The sequence below is a fragment of the Vitis riparia genome, chromosome 7, assembly GCF_004353265.1.
Source record: "Vitis riparia cultivar Riparia Gloire de Montpellier isolate 1030 chromosome 7, EGFV_Vit.rip_1.0, whole genome shotgun sequence".
Lineage (NCBI taxonomy): Eukaryota > Viridiplantae > Streptophyta > Magnoliopsida > Vitales > Vitaceae > Vitis > Vitis riparia.
In genome coordinates this window covers 22,869,775-22,885,618 of record NC_048437.1, presented here as the reverse complement: position 1 = coordinate 22,885,618, position 15,844 = coordinate 22,869,775, and the positions used below count along the sequence as shown (strand labels likewise).

General features: G+C 34.8%; 2 protein-coding genes and 1 long non-coding RNA gene across 3 annotated transcripts; 2 read left to right on the top strand and 1 right to left on the bottom strand.

Annotated features, from left to right (window-relative positions):
- The first annotated feature begins 84 nt into the window (after window positions 1-84).
- On the top strand, window positions 85-5,597 carry LOC117919095. Its single transcript, XR_004652022.1, has 2 exons — window positions 85-3,605; window positions 5,160-5,597. It is a non-coding gene; the product is annotated as an uncharacterized LOC117919095 (long non-coding RNA).
- A 348-nt stretch (window positions 5,598-5,945) lies between these two features.
- On the bottom strand, window positions 5,946-8,107 carry LOC117919094. The gene is made up of 4 exons (XM_034836150.1): window positions 7,911-8,107; window positions 6,743-7,583; window positions 6,424-6,596; window positions 5,946-6,311 (listed from the first exon to the last, which is right to left on the bottom strand). Exons 2-4 carry the CDS (start codon window positions 7,526-7,528, stop codon window positions 6,185-6,187), a joined length of 1,086 nt encoding a protein of 361 aa, XP_034692041.1. The 5' UTR covers window positions 7,529-7,583; window positions 7,911-8,107; the 3' UTR covers window positions 5,946-6,184.
- A 2,168-nt stretch (window positions 8,108-10,275) lies between these two features.
- Window positions 10,276-14,377, top strand: LOC117917491. Its single transcript, XM_034833791.1, has 2 exons — window positions 10,276-10,727; window positions 12,522-14,377. The coding sequence occupies exons 1-2, from the start codon at window positions 10,625-10,627 to the stop codon at window positions 14,126-14,128; spliced, it is 1,710 nt and encodes a 569-aa protein (XP_034689682.1). The 5' UTR covers window positions 10,276-10,624; the 3' UTR covers window positions 14,129-14,377.
- Window positions 14,378-15,844: the final 1,467 nt, after the last annotated feature.

The following is a 15,844-nucleotide window of genomic DNA, read 5'->3' as shown; positions in this document are numbered from 1 at the left end:
TGGAAATGCATCAGATGTATTACCTCTATCCCTTCCCTACAAAACATGATGCCCCCATTGTCATCTATCCCTTCCCTACAAAACATGATGCCCCCATTGTCATCAGTTAATAGTTCTTTTGATTCAGATTTTCAGTTTCTTGTCTCTCTAGGGCTATTTGTTGAAGACTTGGTAGTTGGGTTTCATACTTTCACAAGATGAATCATGCAAAGTAAGCAAAACCCTGTTGGACTGACATTATTGCTTTTGTATTTGGTTATTTTATATATTGATGACAATAAAAGAAATTTCTTAAGCCAAATGTACTGTGATGCTAGGCAAGTGGTTCTTGGCTAAAAAATTGATTATTTATTTATTTGCGTACTATGAGATGATGTTCATACACATTCCATATCACTAGAATGACTGCCCTAGTTCAACGGCATGGTAACTACTCGGTGCAGAAATTCAACTGAACAAAAGCCATGGAGAAGTGGTGGCATGGTATCCACATGACATATTTCATCATTATCATCATCCTCTGTTTCCAGAGGAAGTTAGTATATTGCCATAACTTATTCAAATGGCTCTCCCTAACTTATATAGGAGAGTAGGAAGTTTGTAAGCCTCTTAAAGCAATCTACAATTATCTATTGAGTGGAGGAGTATGGAAGATTATAAAGAGGCCTAGAGATGTTCACACATCTTTACACAATGTTGGAAGATAAAAGAAGTGTTTTGAGTGTTTGAGAGTTCTAGAGAACTCTTGTATATGGCTTTGTACATAACTTTCATGTAAGCTTTTCTAGAGAGTTCTAAATTAGTGAGGAACCTTTGTGGGTTTCAAATAATTTTTAGGTGACCTTATTTGGCCAAGACACAAGCAAGTCGAGAGCTTCCTAGCATTGCAAAGCATTTTTGTGCAATACAAAACTTCCTTTTAAGTGTTGCCCTCGTTGAGCATCCTAGCTACCAACTCACTTAGCATTACTTAGCATAGCAAGTTAAGATCGGGGAAAGAATGACTTAGCAATATGAAGTATTTTGAATTGTCTAAGTGTCGCACGTGAGTTTAAGAAAGGCTTAAATCTGTGACAATATACTGCTTGAACATGACTACAAACCCCAAAACTGGATATTAGTTTATGATGAAGAATGCATATCTTATGACTTCATTTATGGAGTATTGATGATAGGTGGTCAGCACTGATGCTGTTGTAGTACCGTTTTCTTTCAGAAGAAGATGCTCAGAGATCATAAGGAGCCGATCTAATTAACTGATTTCAAGGATTTGGTTTGTTGTTTAAGAAATTTTAACTTACTACACCATATGTTGGTCAAAACTGAGATGATAAATAGTTTAAGTCAACAAGCTCCCCTTTTGTATCATGAATATCTTGAGCAAGTGTAGTTTTTATGCAGGCAATGCTATCTCACAGAGATACCTCATTAGTGAGAGGGTCAAAGATAAAAAACTGTACAAATTGGGTACAATGGAAGTATTTTGCAATTTTGAAGCCCCATTTTGTGAGTAAGAATATGGTTTTATGAGTAACATGGAACTTTTTTTATTTATTTAAAACTTGCTGTCAGGATATATTTTCTACTATTTGATAGTTTATTCCACATGCTTCTAGTTTCACATTTCTGAAAATGGAAATGTGTCAAATTTATTGCCTTCATCCCTTTCCTACAAAACAGAGTGCCCTGTTACCATCAGTTCAGAATTTCAGTTTCTTGTCTCAGCTTTGCTTTGCCAACTTGTGGGTATTTTAAGTGGAGGTATTTCTCCTTTCTCCATGGCTGTTTCAGCCGGTTTAAGACTTGGTACTTGGTTTTCACACTCTCACCATATGAATCATGCAAAAATAAGCAAAACCCTGTTGGACTGACATTGTTGTTTCTGTATTTGGTTATTTATATTGATATATTGATTTAATCCAGCCCTTCTTCTAAAGCTTTCCTTTTTTTCCCCAACATCAGTAGGAAAATCAAACAATAAAAAAATTTCTTAAGCTAAATGTATTGTGATGCTAGGCAAGTAGTAATTTATTTGCATACTATGAGATGATGTTCATACACATTCCATATCACTAGAATGACTGTCTTGATTCAGTGGCATGCTAACTACTCACTGCAGAGATTCAACTATTTATTTGCAGAATCCTTGGCAAATCCATGGAGAATTGGTGGCATGGTATCTACATGACATGCTCCATCATCATCCTCCTCCTCCTCCTCCTCCTCTGTTTGTAGAGGAAGCTAGCATATGCTGCTCGAACATTACTGCAAAACCCAAATCTCAGGAGGACTTCATTTTTGGAGGAAGCATATACACTGATCTTCAGGGGCAGCTTGAACGACCCGTTTAAAGTAGCTTGAGGCTATATCTTGGTCCTGGTGGAGCTCCCACACTAACTTTCAATATTAAGAAAAGATTTCACCATCTTTTGGATCTGCCAGAATGGCTCGACCCAAGTATTCCTCTGTTCCTTGGAGATCATGCTTTGACTGTCAAAATGACATGTAAGTATGCTTCTGTACTAGAAGGAAAATATTTTTGTTGTGCTTTCTTATGAACTGCTTTAACCAAATTCCTATTTTTTGCCCTGCAAACTGTGCTGATACAGAAAGAAATTGAAGAAGATGAAAGCATTCTCACCTAATACAGAAACTGAGCATAATTCCTCAGAAACAAAGGGTTGTTAGGATTCCCCCCCAACCCACCATCCTTTTGTAATACTCTTCCACTCCTGGCCTATGGTCCGCCGCTGTCCTTGCCAAAGCCTTTTGGAATAAAATTCCCTCCACCACCACTGCTGCCTCGCTGTGCCCCCCCTCCACCCCCCCGTCCCCCCAACACAAATCAACATCACTCACACCGAGTCCTCTTGCAAGATACATTTCTTAACCAACCAGCTCATTTTCCTCTTCAAAAGCCACATTCCTACCTCCATTCTCCCTAATAAAGCCCATCATTTTTATGTTTTCTATGCTGAATTCATCATCTCCCATAGCCATGAATCTCTCTCCATCATTTTCCTCCAACTCTTCCTGCTCTTCCTCATCCTTTTCTTCTTCCTCATCACTGTCTTCATCCTCATTCATGCAACTTAAACTAAAAAATGAGAAAGATGGTAAAGTCTGCAACAGTGAGCAACTGGGTCTCCACAGATTTCCTTGGGAAGGTTTCAGGTACTACTAAACTCATCCTTGTTGTTGCAAGATGCATAAGCCAGGCCTTTCAAATTCCCATCAAATTGAGCTTTTCAAAAGCCTCTATGGTCAACATTAACCGATGGAGAGATAGGAGAGGAGCTGAAAGAGATTAAGGATAGATTCAAAGACCCAGTTTGATGCAGTAAGAGCATGTTGTGAGCTTGATGAATGGTGGTTGTAGGGTGTTTGATAGTTGCATCAGAAAGGTTGTTGGAACTGTCTGAAAAGCATGGCAGGAGGGAACCAAGAACTGGTGTTGAATAGCTCTTGAGCAGCCTTTCTCTCCTTTTAACAATAGCTTTGGTGGCTGCTGTTTGTGTTACATGTGAAGATCTATCAAAAAGAAAACAAGCTGAGAGACGGAAGATCTTTCAATGAAAATACTATGCCTTTCTGCTTAGATTGTGGTAATACAATTTCTACATTCTTGATTGAATGTAAATTATGGGATTTTGCTAGAGCTTGAAAGCTAAATGTCTAGTAAAAATCTGCTTAAAACTTCTATATTTTGATTTTTATATAATTTTATGTTGATACTAATATTTCCATGGGAAAATTACTGAATAAGGTAGGCTGAGGGTGAAAATTACCTGGAAGGGTCACCTAATGGCAAAAGCATCACTTTCCCTCTCTTGACTCCGAATGCTCAATTCATGGAATTCTTCTGTATATTTTTCAATGGACTTGGTACCTTATTTAAGGGAAGACAATTTTGTGTACATGAGTTGTTCATAATCAGTTGGAAGAAAGTGCTCCTTCATATTCAACTCCATCTCGTCTCATGTCTCTATAGGTGGTTGGCTAGTTCTATGAAGTCGATTCTCAATATTATACCATCATAGACGTGTTGCTCCTTTCAACTTTGCCTTCACAAAACGAACTTTTCTATTTTCGGGCATTGCACACCAATCAAAGTAATCGTCCATCAAAATAATCTAATCAAGAAAAGCTATTGGATTTAATTTTCCATAAAATTCATCAACTTCAAGGTGTACCTTTTTTGTCACATCATCATCTTGCTAAAAGAGTTCGCTTCTTCTTTGATTCCCTATCATAAAATTGTCTTGTTCTTTGCATGATCGACTTGGTGATTGTCTAAATTGATGACTTGCAATCTCATCTTCAATTGGTCATTTTTCTTAACTCTTTTCTAATAACTTCATGATCTCCTTAAGTTTGCTATTTAGTTGTATTATAGCATCTTGATGGGACTGTTGTGTGGCTGAAATTTCCTTAAAGCATATTGTAGCGGCATCTCGATTATTAGAAGTTTTTTTGGAACTCATGCTTGCATAAGTTTCTCCGCTCCTCAATTGCATATGCCTTCAAGTCAAGAACTTTTGCTTTGATACCAAAACTGATGTACGACAATCTTAGGATGGTTGCCTACACTCAAAAGTAGGTGGGCTACGGTTTTGTTTTTAGGGTACAAGGAGAGTAACAAGGAATAAAGTTTATGGTAGAGAAAAAATAAGATTAAAAAAATAGAGAGAGAGAAGAAATAACGAAGAAAAGATGGAAACCTTGAGTCTCACTAAGGCCTTCTAGGAGAATTTTACTTAGAAGAAAACCAATGGAGTCTCACCATTGAGGATTGCAATACTTGCAATGACAAAAATATAATATTGTTAATATCAATCAATTCCTTCCTTGGATTTACATCGATTAGTGGCTTCTCTAAGAAATCCAAACTCTACTAAGATTCTAATAACCTATTATAACTCTAATTCTTATTATAACATCCAAAGTTTATTTGGACTCTAATAACCTATCATGATTCAAATTATAATTATATTGTAACTTAACTAACTAATCCTAATTTGACTCCAACAATTCTAATTCAATTCTAATTAATATTAATTCTATTTAAAGTTTATTTATGTCTTCCCTTTCCTTCTTAAATAGACTTTAAAAGACTTTCCCCCATCACTTTTATTTGACATCTGAATTGTCTTGACCAGGAAGGGGAAGAGGCAGAGGCAGAGGCAGTTACCAAACAGATGTGCCAAGAGCTTGGGGTTCTGTTGCTAGAGGCAACAGTTTCCTTCAGCATGGTTTGCAACAAGATTAAGGGTCATAAGACAGAATTATCTAAAAGTGGGCAGCCCTATTCAGGGTCCATGTTGAGGCTTCTTAGATTGTTTCTAGCCGAGGTGATTATTGCATCCATGGTTTCTGGAAAGAACAACCAAGGGGTCATGGTTTTGAATGGATGGAGTGTTGTATTTATTCTGTCTTCCTACTCTTCCACTTGAATGGATTTTATCATGCAATTCAAAGTATTTTTGCATTTTGAAGCCCCGTGTTGTGAGTGTAAAAATATGGTTTCATGGGTTACATGGAACTTTTTTTAATTTACTTAAAACTTGCTGTCTGGATATATTTTCTATGTTATGGTTGAATCCAAATGCTTCTAGTTTCACATTTCTGAAAATGGAAATGTGACAAATGTATTGCCTTTATCCCTTTCCTACAAAACAGGGTGCCCCATTACCATCAGTTGTAGTTGTTCTGATTCAGATTTTCAGTTTCTTGCCTCAGCTCTGCTTTTCCAACTTGTGGGCATCTTTAAGTGTGAAGGTATTTCTCCTTTCTCCAGGGCTATTTCAGCCGGTTGAAGACTTGGTAGTTGGATTTCATACTTTCACTAGATGAATCATGCAAAAATAAGTAAAACCTGACATTGTTGCTTTTTTTTTTTTCTGTATTTGGTTATTTATATATTGATGATAGTCCTAAAAATGATCTTGGTGCAATCACCCCTTTTACTAAAGCTTTCCTTTGGCCCAACACCAGTAGGAAAATAAAACAAAAAAAAAAAAAAAATTCTTAGGCTAAATGTACTGTGATGCTAAGCAAGTAGTACTTAAGCTATAAAATTGACTATTTATTTATTTGCATACCATGAGATGATGTTCATACACATTCCATATCACTAGAATGACTCCCCTTATTCAGTGGCATGCTAACTACTCACTGCAGAAATTCAACTGATCACAGAAGCCATGGCTTCTCCATGGAGAAGTGTTGGCATGGCATCCACATGACATGTTCCATCATCATCATCCTCCTCTGTTTGCCAAAGAAAGTTAGCATATGCTGCTTGGACATGACTGCAAAACCCAAAACTGGATATCAGCATATGATGTGTACATATTGAAGAATGCATATATTGGACTTCATTTCTGGATTATTGTAGAAGATGCATTTGAGGAAGCACATTACCTATCTTCAGGGGCAGCTTGAACGGCCCGTTCAAAGTAGCTTGAAGCTCTATCTTGGTCACGGTGGAGCTCCCACACTAGCTTTGCATACTGAGACAAGATTTCACCATCTCTTGGATCTGCCAGAATGGCACGACACAAGTATTCCTCCGCTGCTTGGAGATCATGCTTTGACTGTCAAAATGACATGTAAGTATGCTACTGTACTGTAAAGAAAATATTTCTATTGTGCTTTCTTATGAATTGCTTAAATCGCATTCCTATTTTTACCCTGCAAACTGAGCTGATATAGAAATTGAAGAAGATGAAACAGTTCTCACCTGATATAGAAACTGAGCATAATTCCTCAGAAACAAAGGGTTGCTAGGATTCTCCTCCAACATCCTCTTGTAATACTCTTCCACTCCTGGCCTATCGCCGCTCTCCCCACCAGAGCCTCTTGGAGTAAAATCCCCTCCACCACCACCACCACCGCCGCCCCCAAAGTCAACACCACTCACACCAGGTCCTCTTGCAAAGTAAATTTCTGAACCAACCACCTCCTTTTCCTCTTCAAAAGCCACATTCCTACTTCCATTCTCCCTAATGCCCATCATTTTTATGTTTTCGAAGGTCAATTCCCTATCTCCCATAGCCATGAATCTCTCTCTATCATTGTCTTCCAACTCTTCCCACTCTCCCTCTTCTTCCTCATCATTCTCTTCTTCCTCATTCATGCGACTTAAACCATAAAATGAGAAAGATGGTATAGTCTGCAACATTGAGCAACTGGGTCTTTTCGAAGATTTCTTGGAAAGGTTTGGGGCACTAAGCTCATCATTGTTGTTGCAAGATGCATAAGCCAGGCCCTTCAAATTCCCATCAGATTGAGCTCTTCGAAAGCCTCTATGGCCAGCATTAACAGACGGAGAGATGGGAGAGGAGTTACAAGAAACTGGGGATAGATTCAAAGACCCAGTCTGATGCAGTGAGAGCTTGTTATGAGCTTGATAAATGGTGCTCGGTGGGTGTTTGGCAGTTGCATCAGAAAGGTTGTTGTTAGGACTTTCTGAATGGCATGGGAGGAGGGAACCAAGAATAGGTGTTGAAGAGCTCCTGAGCAGCATTTCTCTCCTTCTAACAACAGCTTTGGTGGCTAGTGGTTGTGTTGGATATGAAGATCTGTAAAAAAGAAGACAAATTGAGGGACACAAGATCTTTCAATGAAAATACTACCCTTTTGCTTGGCATGTGGTAATACAATTTCTACTTTCATGATCGAATGTAATGTTTGGGATTATGTCAGTGCATGGAAAGCCAAATGTCCCATCTTCATGGTACCCATTCTCAGCACTCATGGCAATATCATACTTAGCCAGAAATTAGCTAAACCCCCACAAAACCCTTCTCCTTTCTCAATCAAAATTTGCAGCTAACATGAAATTCCTACATGCAGAACCAAAACCCAAATACATGGCAGACCCTGAAAATGGAAAGAAGAAACCATACCTTCAATAACCCTCAAACAATGGAAACGCACAAGGCCTCCCTTTCCCAAAAATGTGACAGCAAATGAAGAAATTCGAGAAACACTGCTACTGAACCACACCAAGACCCTTTTATAACCGTGTGAGAGATGAGTTCGATTTAGAATCTGATATTTTCTTCCTTCCTTCCTTCCCTCCCTCTGAATGGTGATTTTATTTGTATGGTTGAGAGAAAAGTAGGAGCAAATATCGGTTTGGACTCTTGTCGAAGTTGAAAGTGCCAGATGGGCCACGTTGAAAAGAAAACATTGAAAGCCCAAGTTGGATGTATGGAGGCTTCTTGGAAGGGCTCCGCTGGATGACCATATTCAAGGTTCTGGAACACCTATAATTCCTTTAGTTTATCCCACAATTTGTCTTGTTAGCCTACCAAAACATGGGAAGAAGAACACGTTTCGTACGGCATTTTGCCTGGCTTCACACAGCTGTCATTTGACTGATTTCAACACTTGTATTATGTCATTTGCTCTCCTTCTCATCATCATTGCTTCGCTCATTAACGTATTTCAAATTTTCAATTATATTTTTTTTCCATTTTATTCAATTTATTAAAAAAAAAAGGAAAGTGTTTTGAATGTTTTAAAGATGTTTATACCCCACTCTCGTATTAGTATGATTTATTTAGGGATAATGGAAAAAATTCCCTCAAAATTACAAAAGTAACCTCTCATTTTTAATAATATAAAAATAACTCAATAAATTAAGTATGTTTGATAAGATAACTTAATATTTTGACTTAAAGTCAAAAGTATTTTTAAGTAATAAGTGAAAACAATTAATTTAATCTTAAGTTCATATCTTTATTTTATTTTTTTACCCTCGTTTATCTTAATTACCTTTATATTTTTCCTTTATTATTTCATAACTTCCACTATTACTTAACCACCTTTACCCTAATTATAATGTATAAAAATAAATATGTTAATTTGATGATTTAAAATATATTTTAAATTAATTTTATCAAATAATACTTAAAGTAATAAATTTTAAATTAACAACCTAAGTATTATTTAACTTAAAGTTAAGTAATTAAGTAAAAAATATTAAGTTTTATCAAACAACAAAATAAAACTTAAAAGTCCATAATAAATAGGTCTGTGATGGAAAATCAACACTGATTAAGTTTTTAAGCAAATTATATACATTCTTTAAATTTTTAAATGTAATTAAATTAATAGGTTAATACGATTTGTAATATGTTTGGTTCTCAAAAGTACTAAGGAAAAAAATATTAGAAAAATAATTTTTTCATTGTTTTTTCTACCATAAAAAATTAAATATAATTAGAATTAATGTAAATTTACATATTTTCAAATTATTTAATTTTTGTATAAAAAAAAAGTTAAATAAATTTATGGAAACATATAAAAATAATTTAGGTTGGTAAGTTTCTTATTTTCTGTCTTTAAAAATAAAAACCGGTAAGAGTTCTTATATTTTATAAAGAAGTTTATATTTAAAAAAAATGTATTCAAACAAAACACCTTAATAAATTTAAATCTTTTTTTTTCTCTATTTTTCATTTTATTTTCATTATCTTACATTTTTCATCTTTTTTTTTTTTTTTTTCAAAAATCAAACATAGCTTAAAGAGTTTTGATTTTGGGTTTAAATGAAGTATTACTAGATTCATATAAAAGCTTCAAATAATTCCACAATTGCTTGAAATTAAATAAAAACTTGCTAAAAGAAAAGAATTAATATATTTTTTTTTCTAATAACTGTGGATGTTTAGACCAGCTTACGCACACCTTGACTAATTCCATAGGCCTGAAGTTAACGATCGGGTAAGTCTCTAGTGACCCTAAATGGACTTGTGGACTTGAACCGGTGCAAAGAATATATATATATATATAAAGGGGTATATGATTTGCTTCAAATCTTGAATTCATATCCTTTTAAGGTTTTAATTGTAATTATATCCAATTGGACAATATTTCTATTATTTTCTATTTAAGTATACTATTTACAAAAAAAAATTATAACTTTAGGAATTATTTTCATAAGATGGAAACATATTTGTGATAAGAAATTCCAAAAAAACAAATCATATCTATTGTTGTTTTCCGTAATGATGTGGCCTTCATTATCATAAAATGTACCATTTAGAGAAAATCAATATGATTAAATTTGACTTTTTCTTCCATTTAAATTTCAGTTGTAATCATTTCATTCAATCCATTGATTTAACGTATGGAAGATTAAGATTAATCAAAATTAAAGAAATAATTAATATTTATTTTTTGATGGTGGAATGAAAATAAACACAAAATAAAAGGTGAAGTAAAACTAGGGACCCGGGAAAAATAACGATTCCAACCAACTTTACCTTTGTTCCCACACAACCAAATCCCTCTCTTGCTCTCTAAAACCTCCAAGAATTCTCAGCCATCAAACCTTGTTGGGGTTCCTCAGAAACAGAGAATTTCAATTCTGTATAAAAAATTTGTGGGGGTACATTTTCTGTATGGTCCCACGAACCCCACCATTGTCAAATCTCACCTGAGTTTTTGTTTTTTGGTCTTTTTTGGGGGTGGGGGTTGTGGGGTGAGAGGTATGTTGTCTTGAAATATTGCATGGATTTCACATGCCGATGTTCATAACCTTGAGAAAATAATTTTTTAGTGTTTTTTTAATCCTTTGAGAATTCCTTTGAGAATTGAGATATTGTAAAATATGTTTGGGTGTCAGTGTTTCCAGTGGAGCAGGATCGCCGAATTGTTGCCGCCGGATACCAAAACATTCTCGCTGCCGGCTCCGATTCCCACATGGCCTCAAGGTTCGTCAGAGCTTGGTTGCAAAAATGTTGGGTTTTGTGTCATTGTTCTTCTTGTTCTTTCTTTCTTCTTCTTCTTCTTATTACTTTGGTGAATCATGCCGTGGGTTTGGGTGATTTTGTGTGGGTTTTTGTTTTCTGGATTTTTATTGAAGCTGGAAGTTTGGATTTTGTTTAAGGAGATTCAATGTGGGAGAATTTGAATTTTTTTTTTTTTTAGTGATCAATTGGATTGTAGGTTTTGATAAAACTTTGCGTAGGTTTTGAATTTTCTTGCTGATGGGTGTATAGTTTTTGTTTAAAGAGAAAGTTTAGTGTATGAGAAAAGTATTTGGATTTGTTGCTTAATAGATTGTGGGTTTTAGTTAGATTTTGGATTTTGGTTGATGGGTATCTGCGTTTTGTTTAAAGAGAATGACAGTATGTGGGGTTGAATCCGGAACTTCATTGTTTTTTCCTTTATAAATTGAACTCTCTGTTCTGTTTAATTTTGGGTACATGTTGGATGGCAGATGTTGTATATTTGTTGATGGGTATGTGCCTTTGGTTAAAGAAACTGTTTGGATCAATTAGGGTTGTAGGTTTTTTCTTTCTTGGTTGATGAGTCTTTTTGGCTTCTTTAACCTGTATGTTGATGGATCATTGATTGTGGTTAATGTTATGTTTCATTTGGTTTATTAGTGATGGTTAAGTGTGTGTAGATGACCTCCATGGTTGACTGGATTCTGTGCACAAAGGTCTTAGTATGTTTTCTTTAATTTTTCATTGCACATCGTTGGTCTTAATTTGGGCTCAATTGCTAGAATTTCCTGATTTTTGTCCAATTGGATGGAAAATTATGCAATTAGGACCAAGCAGCCCCTGCCCATTGGCCATTTTAGGTTTGTACTATATTCTTGTTAGCTATATACAAATTCAAATATGTAAATGCATACTTTGCCCACTTGAATAAGTTTGATGCCTTGGGTGGGCAGCTTAGGTTTGCCAAAAGTGTTACTTTTATTAACATATTGTTGGTGGGAGACTAGTTATGTGAAGCATGATTCATGGCTCTGTATGGGATTTTATTTTATTTTTTTATTAATTTCCAGGTTACTTTTACTTGGTCTTCTTCCTTTCCCTATTTACCTTTTTTTTCCTCCCTTTGAAGTTTCTCAATGAGTACTTTTGGAGTTGTGAAATCAGATACAGAAGGATTTCCACTGAGGCACTTTTAAATTTTTTTGTTCCTTCCTTTGAAGTTTCTCAATGAATACTTTTGGATTTTTCAAATCAGATACAGAAGGATTTCCACAGAGGCACTTTAAAACTTTTCTGTGGATTCTTGGTGCTGCAATTTTGTCTCAGTTTGCTTTCTCAATATTTATAGGCTCCAGAGTTTTGGTTTAATTTCCATTTTCTCTCTCGAGAAATGCGTATGGGACAGATTCAAATTATTACTATGTTATCTTCCTTGTGTTAGATGGGGACTCTGTTTCCTTACACATTTATGTGCTTGGTTCTGAATGTCCATCCTGGTGTTTATTAGGAAATCTTGTCTAGTGGGATTTTGTATTATTCCCTGTTCATGCATTTTTGTTTTATGATTGGTAATTTTAAAGTTTCTCCCATTTGAGCCCATAGAAGGATGTGGGTCATATGACTTGTTTCTTTTTCTAGGTGTGTCTCATACTGTTGTTCATCCATGTGTTAGGATGGGTGTTCCGGATGGCATTTGCATCAATACAAGCCATTTGTTTTCTTGCGTTTAAATGTTATTTAGTGGGTTGAATATAATAAGTCATGTTTATCTATCAGGTCAAGGATTTGCGTCTGGCGTAATCAATCTTGGAGAACTAGAAGTCTTTCAAATATCCAGGTTTGAGTTTGTTTGGGGCAGCAATCTGTCGCAGGACAAGAAAAAGGGTGTTACGTTTTACAAACCAGTGGGAATTCCAAATGGATTTTTCAGCTTGGGTCACTACTGCCAATCGAACGACCAGCCATTGCAAGGATTTGTTCTTGTGGCTAGGGAAGTGGCTTGTTCCAATCCCGAAGTTGCTCAAATTTGCAATCCTGATAAATCTCCACCTCTTCAAAAGCCCCTTGACTATACATTACTTTGGAGTCCAGATGATGGAAGCGAGGAAAATTATGATTCATGTGGTTATTTTTGGCTACCTCAACCTCCTGAGGGTTATGAGGCCATGGGGTTTGTGGTTACCAACAAGCCAGACAGGCCTGAGTTGGATGAAGTGAGATGTGTTCGAGCAGACCTGACAGATTCATGTGAAACTCACCATCTTATATTTAAAACCATTTCCAAATTGTCAAAAGTACCATTTCGAGTTTGGAGCTTAAGACCTTGTCACCGGGGAATGCTGGGAAAAGGTATCCCTACAGGAACATTTTTCTGCAGTAGCTACTGGAGCCATGGAGAAGAGGTGAATATTGTGTGCTTGAAGAACTTAAATCCATCTCTACATGCAATGCCAAACCTTGATCAGATTCATGCCCTCATCAAGCACTATGGGCCTACTATTTTTTTCCATCCCAATGAGGCTTACTTGCCGTCTTCTGTTGCATGGTTTTTCAAAAATGGAGCACTGTTGTACAAAAAGGGTGAATCAGATGGTCAGGCAATCGATCCGGAAGGCTTGAATTTGCCAAGTGGTGGGAAAAATGATGGGGAATATTGGATAGACTTACCAAGTGGTGATAAAAAGAGAAGCCTCAAAAATGGAAACTTGGAAAGTGCTAAACTTTACGTCCATGTGAAGCCAGCTTCAGGTGGGACTTTCACTGATATTGTGATGTGGGTCTTTTGCCCCTTCAATGGGCCAGCTACTCTCAAGGTTGGACTCATGAATATTGCCCTTAGCAAGATCGGTCAGCATGTGGGTGACTGGGAACATTTCACCCTCCGTATAAGCAACTTTACTGGAGAGCTCTGGAGTATATATTTCTCACAGCACAGTGGTGGCATATGGGTGAATGCTTGTGATTTGGAGTTCATAGAGGGGAATAAAGCCATTGTTTACTCATCAAGAAGTGGCCACGCAAGCTTTCCTCATCCTGGGAGCTACATTCAAGGTTCGTCAAAGCTAGGGATTGGAATAAGGAATGATGCTGCTAGAAGTAATTTGTATGTGGATTCAAGCATTGAGTATGAAATTATTGCAGCAGGGTATCTTGGAGACGGAGTTGTTACAGAGCCATGCTGGTTGCAGTACATGAGGGAATGGGGTCCAACTATTGTGTATGATTCAAGGTCTGAACTGGATAAGATGATCAACTTTTTACCAGCAATGGTTCGATACTCGGTCGAGAATATTTTTAATAAGTTTCCATTGGAGCTATCTGGGGAAGAAGGGCCAACTGGGCCAAAGGAGAAGAAAAACTGGGCAGGAGATGAAAGATGGTGAGTGTTTTGCTCTTTTTACTGGTCTGTTCATATGACACACAGAGAATTATAGAGAACTGAATTAACCTTATTGTAACCTATGTAGACTTAAGATTTATTGGAACATTAGTATGATGAACTAGGGCTTCTCATGGGAAGAAGGGGGAAGAAGCATAGGACATTAGTGGGATCTTTTCCAAATTTATGCATCATCTGTATTCTATGCTAAATAAGCTCAAGAAATTAAATAAAATTTATTCCAATTTCAGTAGTTATGTGATCCCATGCTTTGTGTTCTTTTCTTCCTGTTTTTTCTTCTGTTTGTACTTTCTGTTTTCAAAAATAAAAAATAGTTAGGTGGTGTTTATTTTTTTGTTTTTTTACTGAAAGCAATATATTTTCAGAATTTAAGTCGTTTGTTTTTCTACTTTTTCATAACTTATTGTAAATTTTTTACTAAATTAAAAAAGTTAAAATATATAGTTTTTTCTAAATGAAAAAAATAACATATTGGTTTTTCTTTACTTTTTAATACTTAATAGAAATAAAATACTACAAAAACAAATAATCTAGTATTTAACACTATTAAACATTAAAGTTCCATTTAGAATTAAGTAAAAAAATAAACACCACGTTAGTCACACATTCTTTCCCATCATTCGTGGTTGCAGTTTCCCTCATCTTGTGCAAACCACAAGGCACAAGGCACAAGCTAAATATAGTTGTCAATTGACTATTTTCGAGCTGTTCTGAAGAATGGTTTTGGATAATAGTTTTTAAAAACTGTTTTATAATGTTTTGTATAATAAAAATTTATTTTAGAGCTTAATATATTTTTTAACATTAATATTTTTAAATATGCTTTAAAAATAATTTTATATTTAGTGTTTTATTTTTAATTATTTTATACCGTTTGTATAATTATTTTTAAAAATAACACTAAAAAAACAGTCTAAAAACACCATATTTTCTGGTTACTAAATGTATTTTCCTGTTTTTTGTTTTGGAGAATAAAAAATTGTTCTCGAGAACATATACTAAATAAACCCTAAGTAATGCCTATAAAATTTCTAATTTGGTAGAAAAAAATAAGGGTATTTTTCCAATATTAGTTAATTACCAAAATGTTATGCTAAATTTATATTTAATAAAATGGAAATAAAGATGAATCATAGTATTATTGAAAAAAAAATCAAAATTTTTACTTGAAAATGAGTTTTATTTTTCATGAAGATAAATCTATAATGAATAATTTAAATTAAATAAAAAAATACAAAAATAGAATAAATTTTCTATTCCCACTCCCAACGTGCCAAAAAAAAAAATTATAAGTTTTTTGTTTTGGAATGTACAATATTTCTTATTTTTACTTATTTTGAAAGGGATTGCAGCATGTGTTCACTAATTCAACTAAATTTGAATTTAAGTAAAAAAAAAAAAAAACTAAATTTGGCACAAAGCTAGGCCTAGGCCTTGGTTAATATAATGGCCTTTTGAAACTTTTTAACAAAATTAATTTATATCATGTCCCTATAAATCGTAATCTTTAAATTCTAAATGGGTATGTTTGATTTTAGAAGTACTGAAGACAAAAAAATGTTAAGAAATTTATTTTTTTATATTTGATTTCCATATAAAAAAATTAAATATAATTAAAATTAATTAGTAATTTATTTATTTTTAAATTATTTATTTTTTATATAATGGAAGAAGATAAATTAAATGACTTTAAATATTA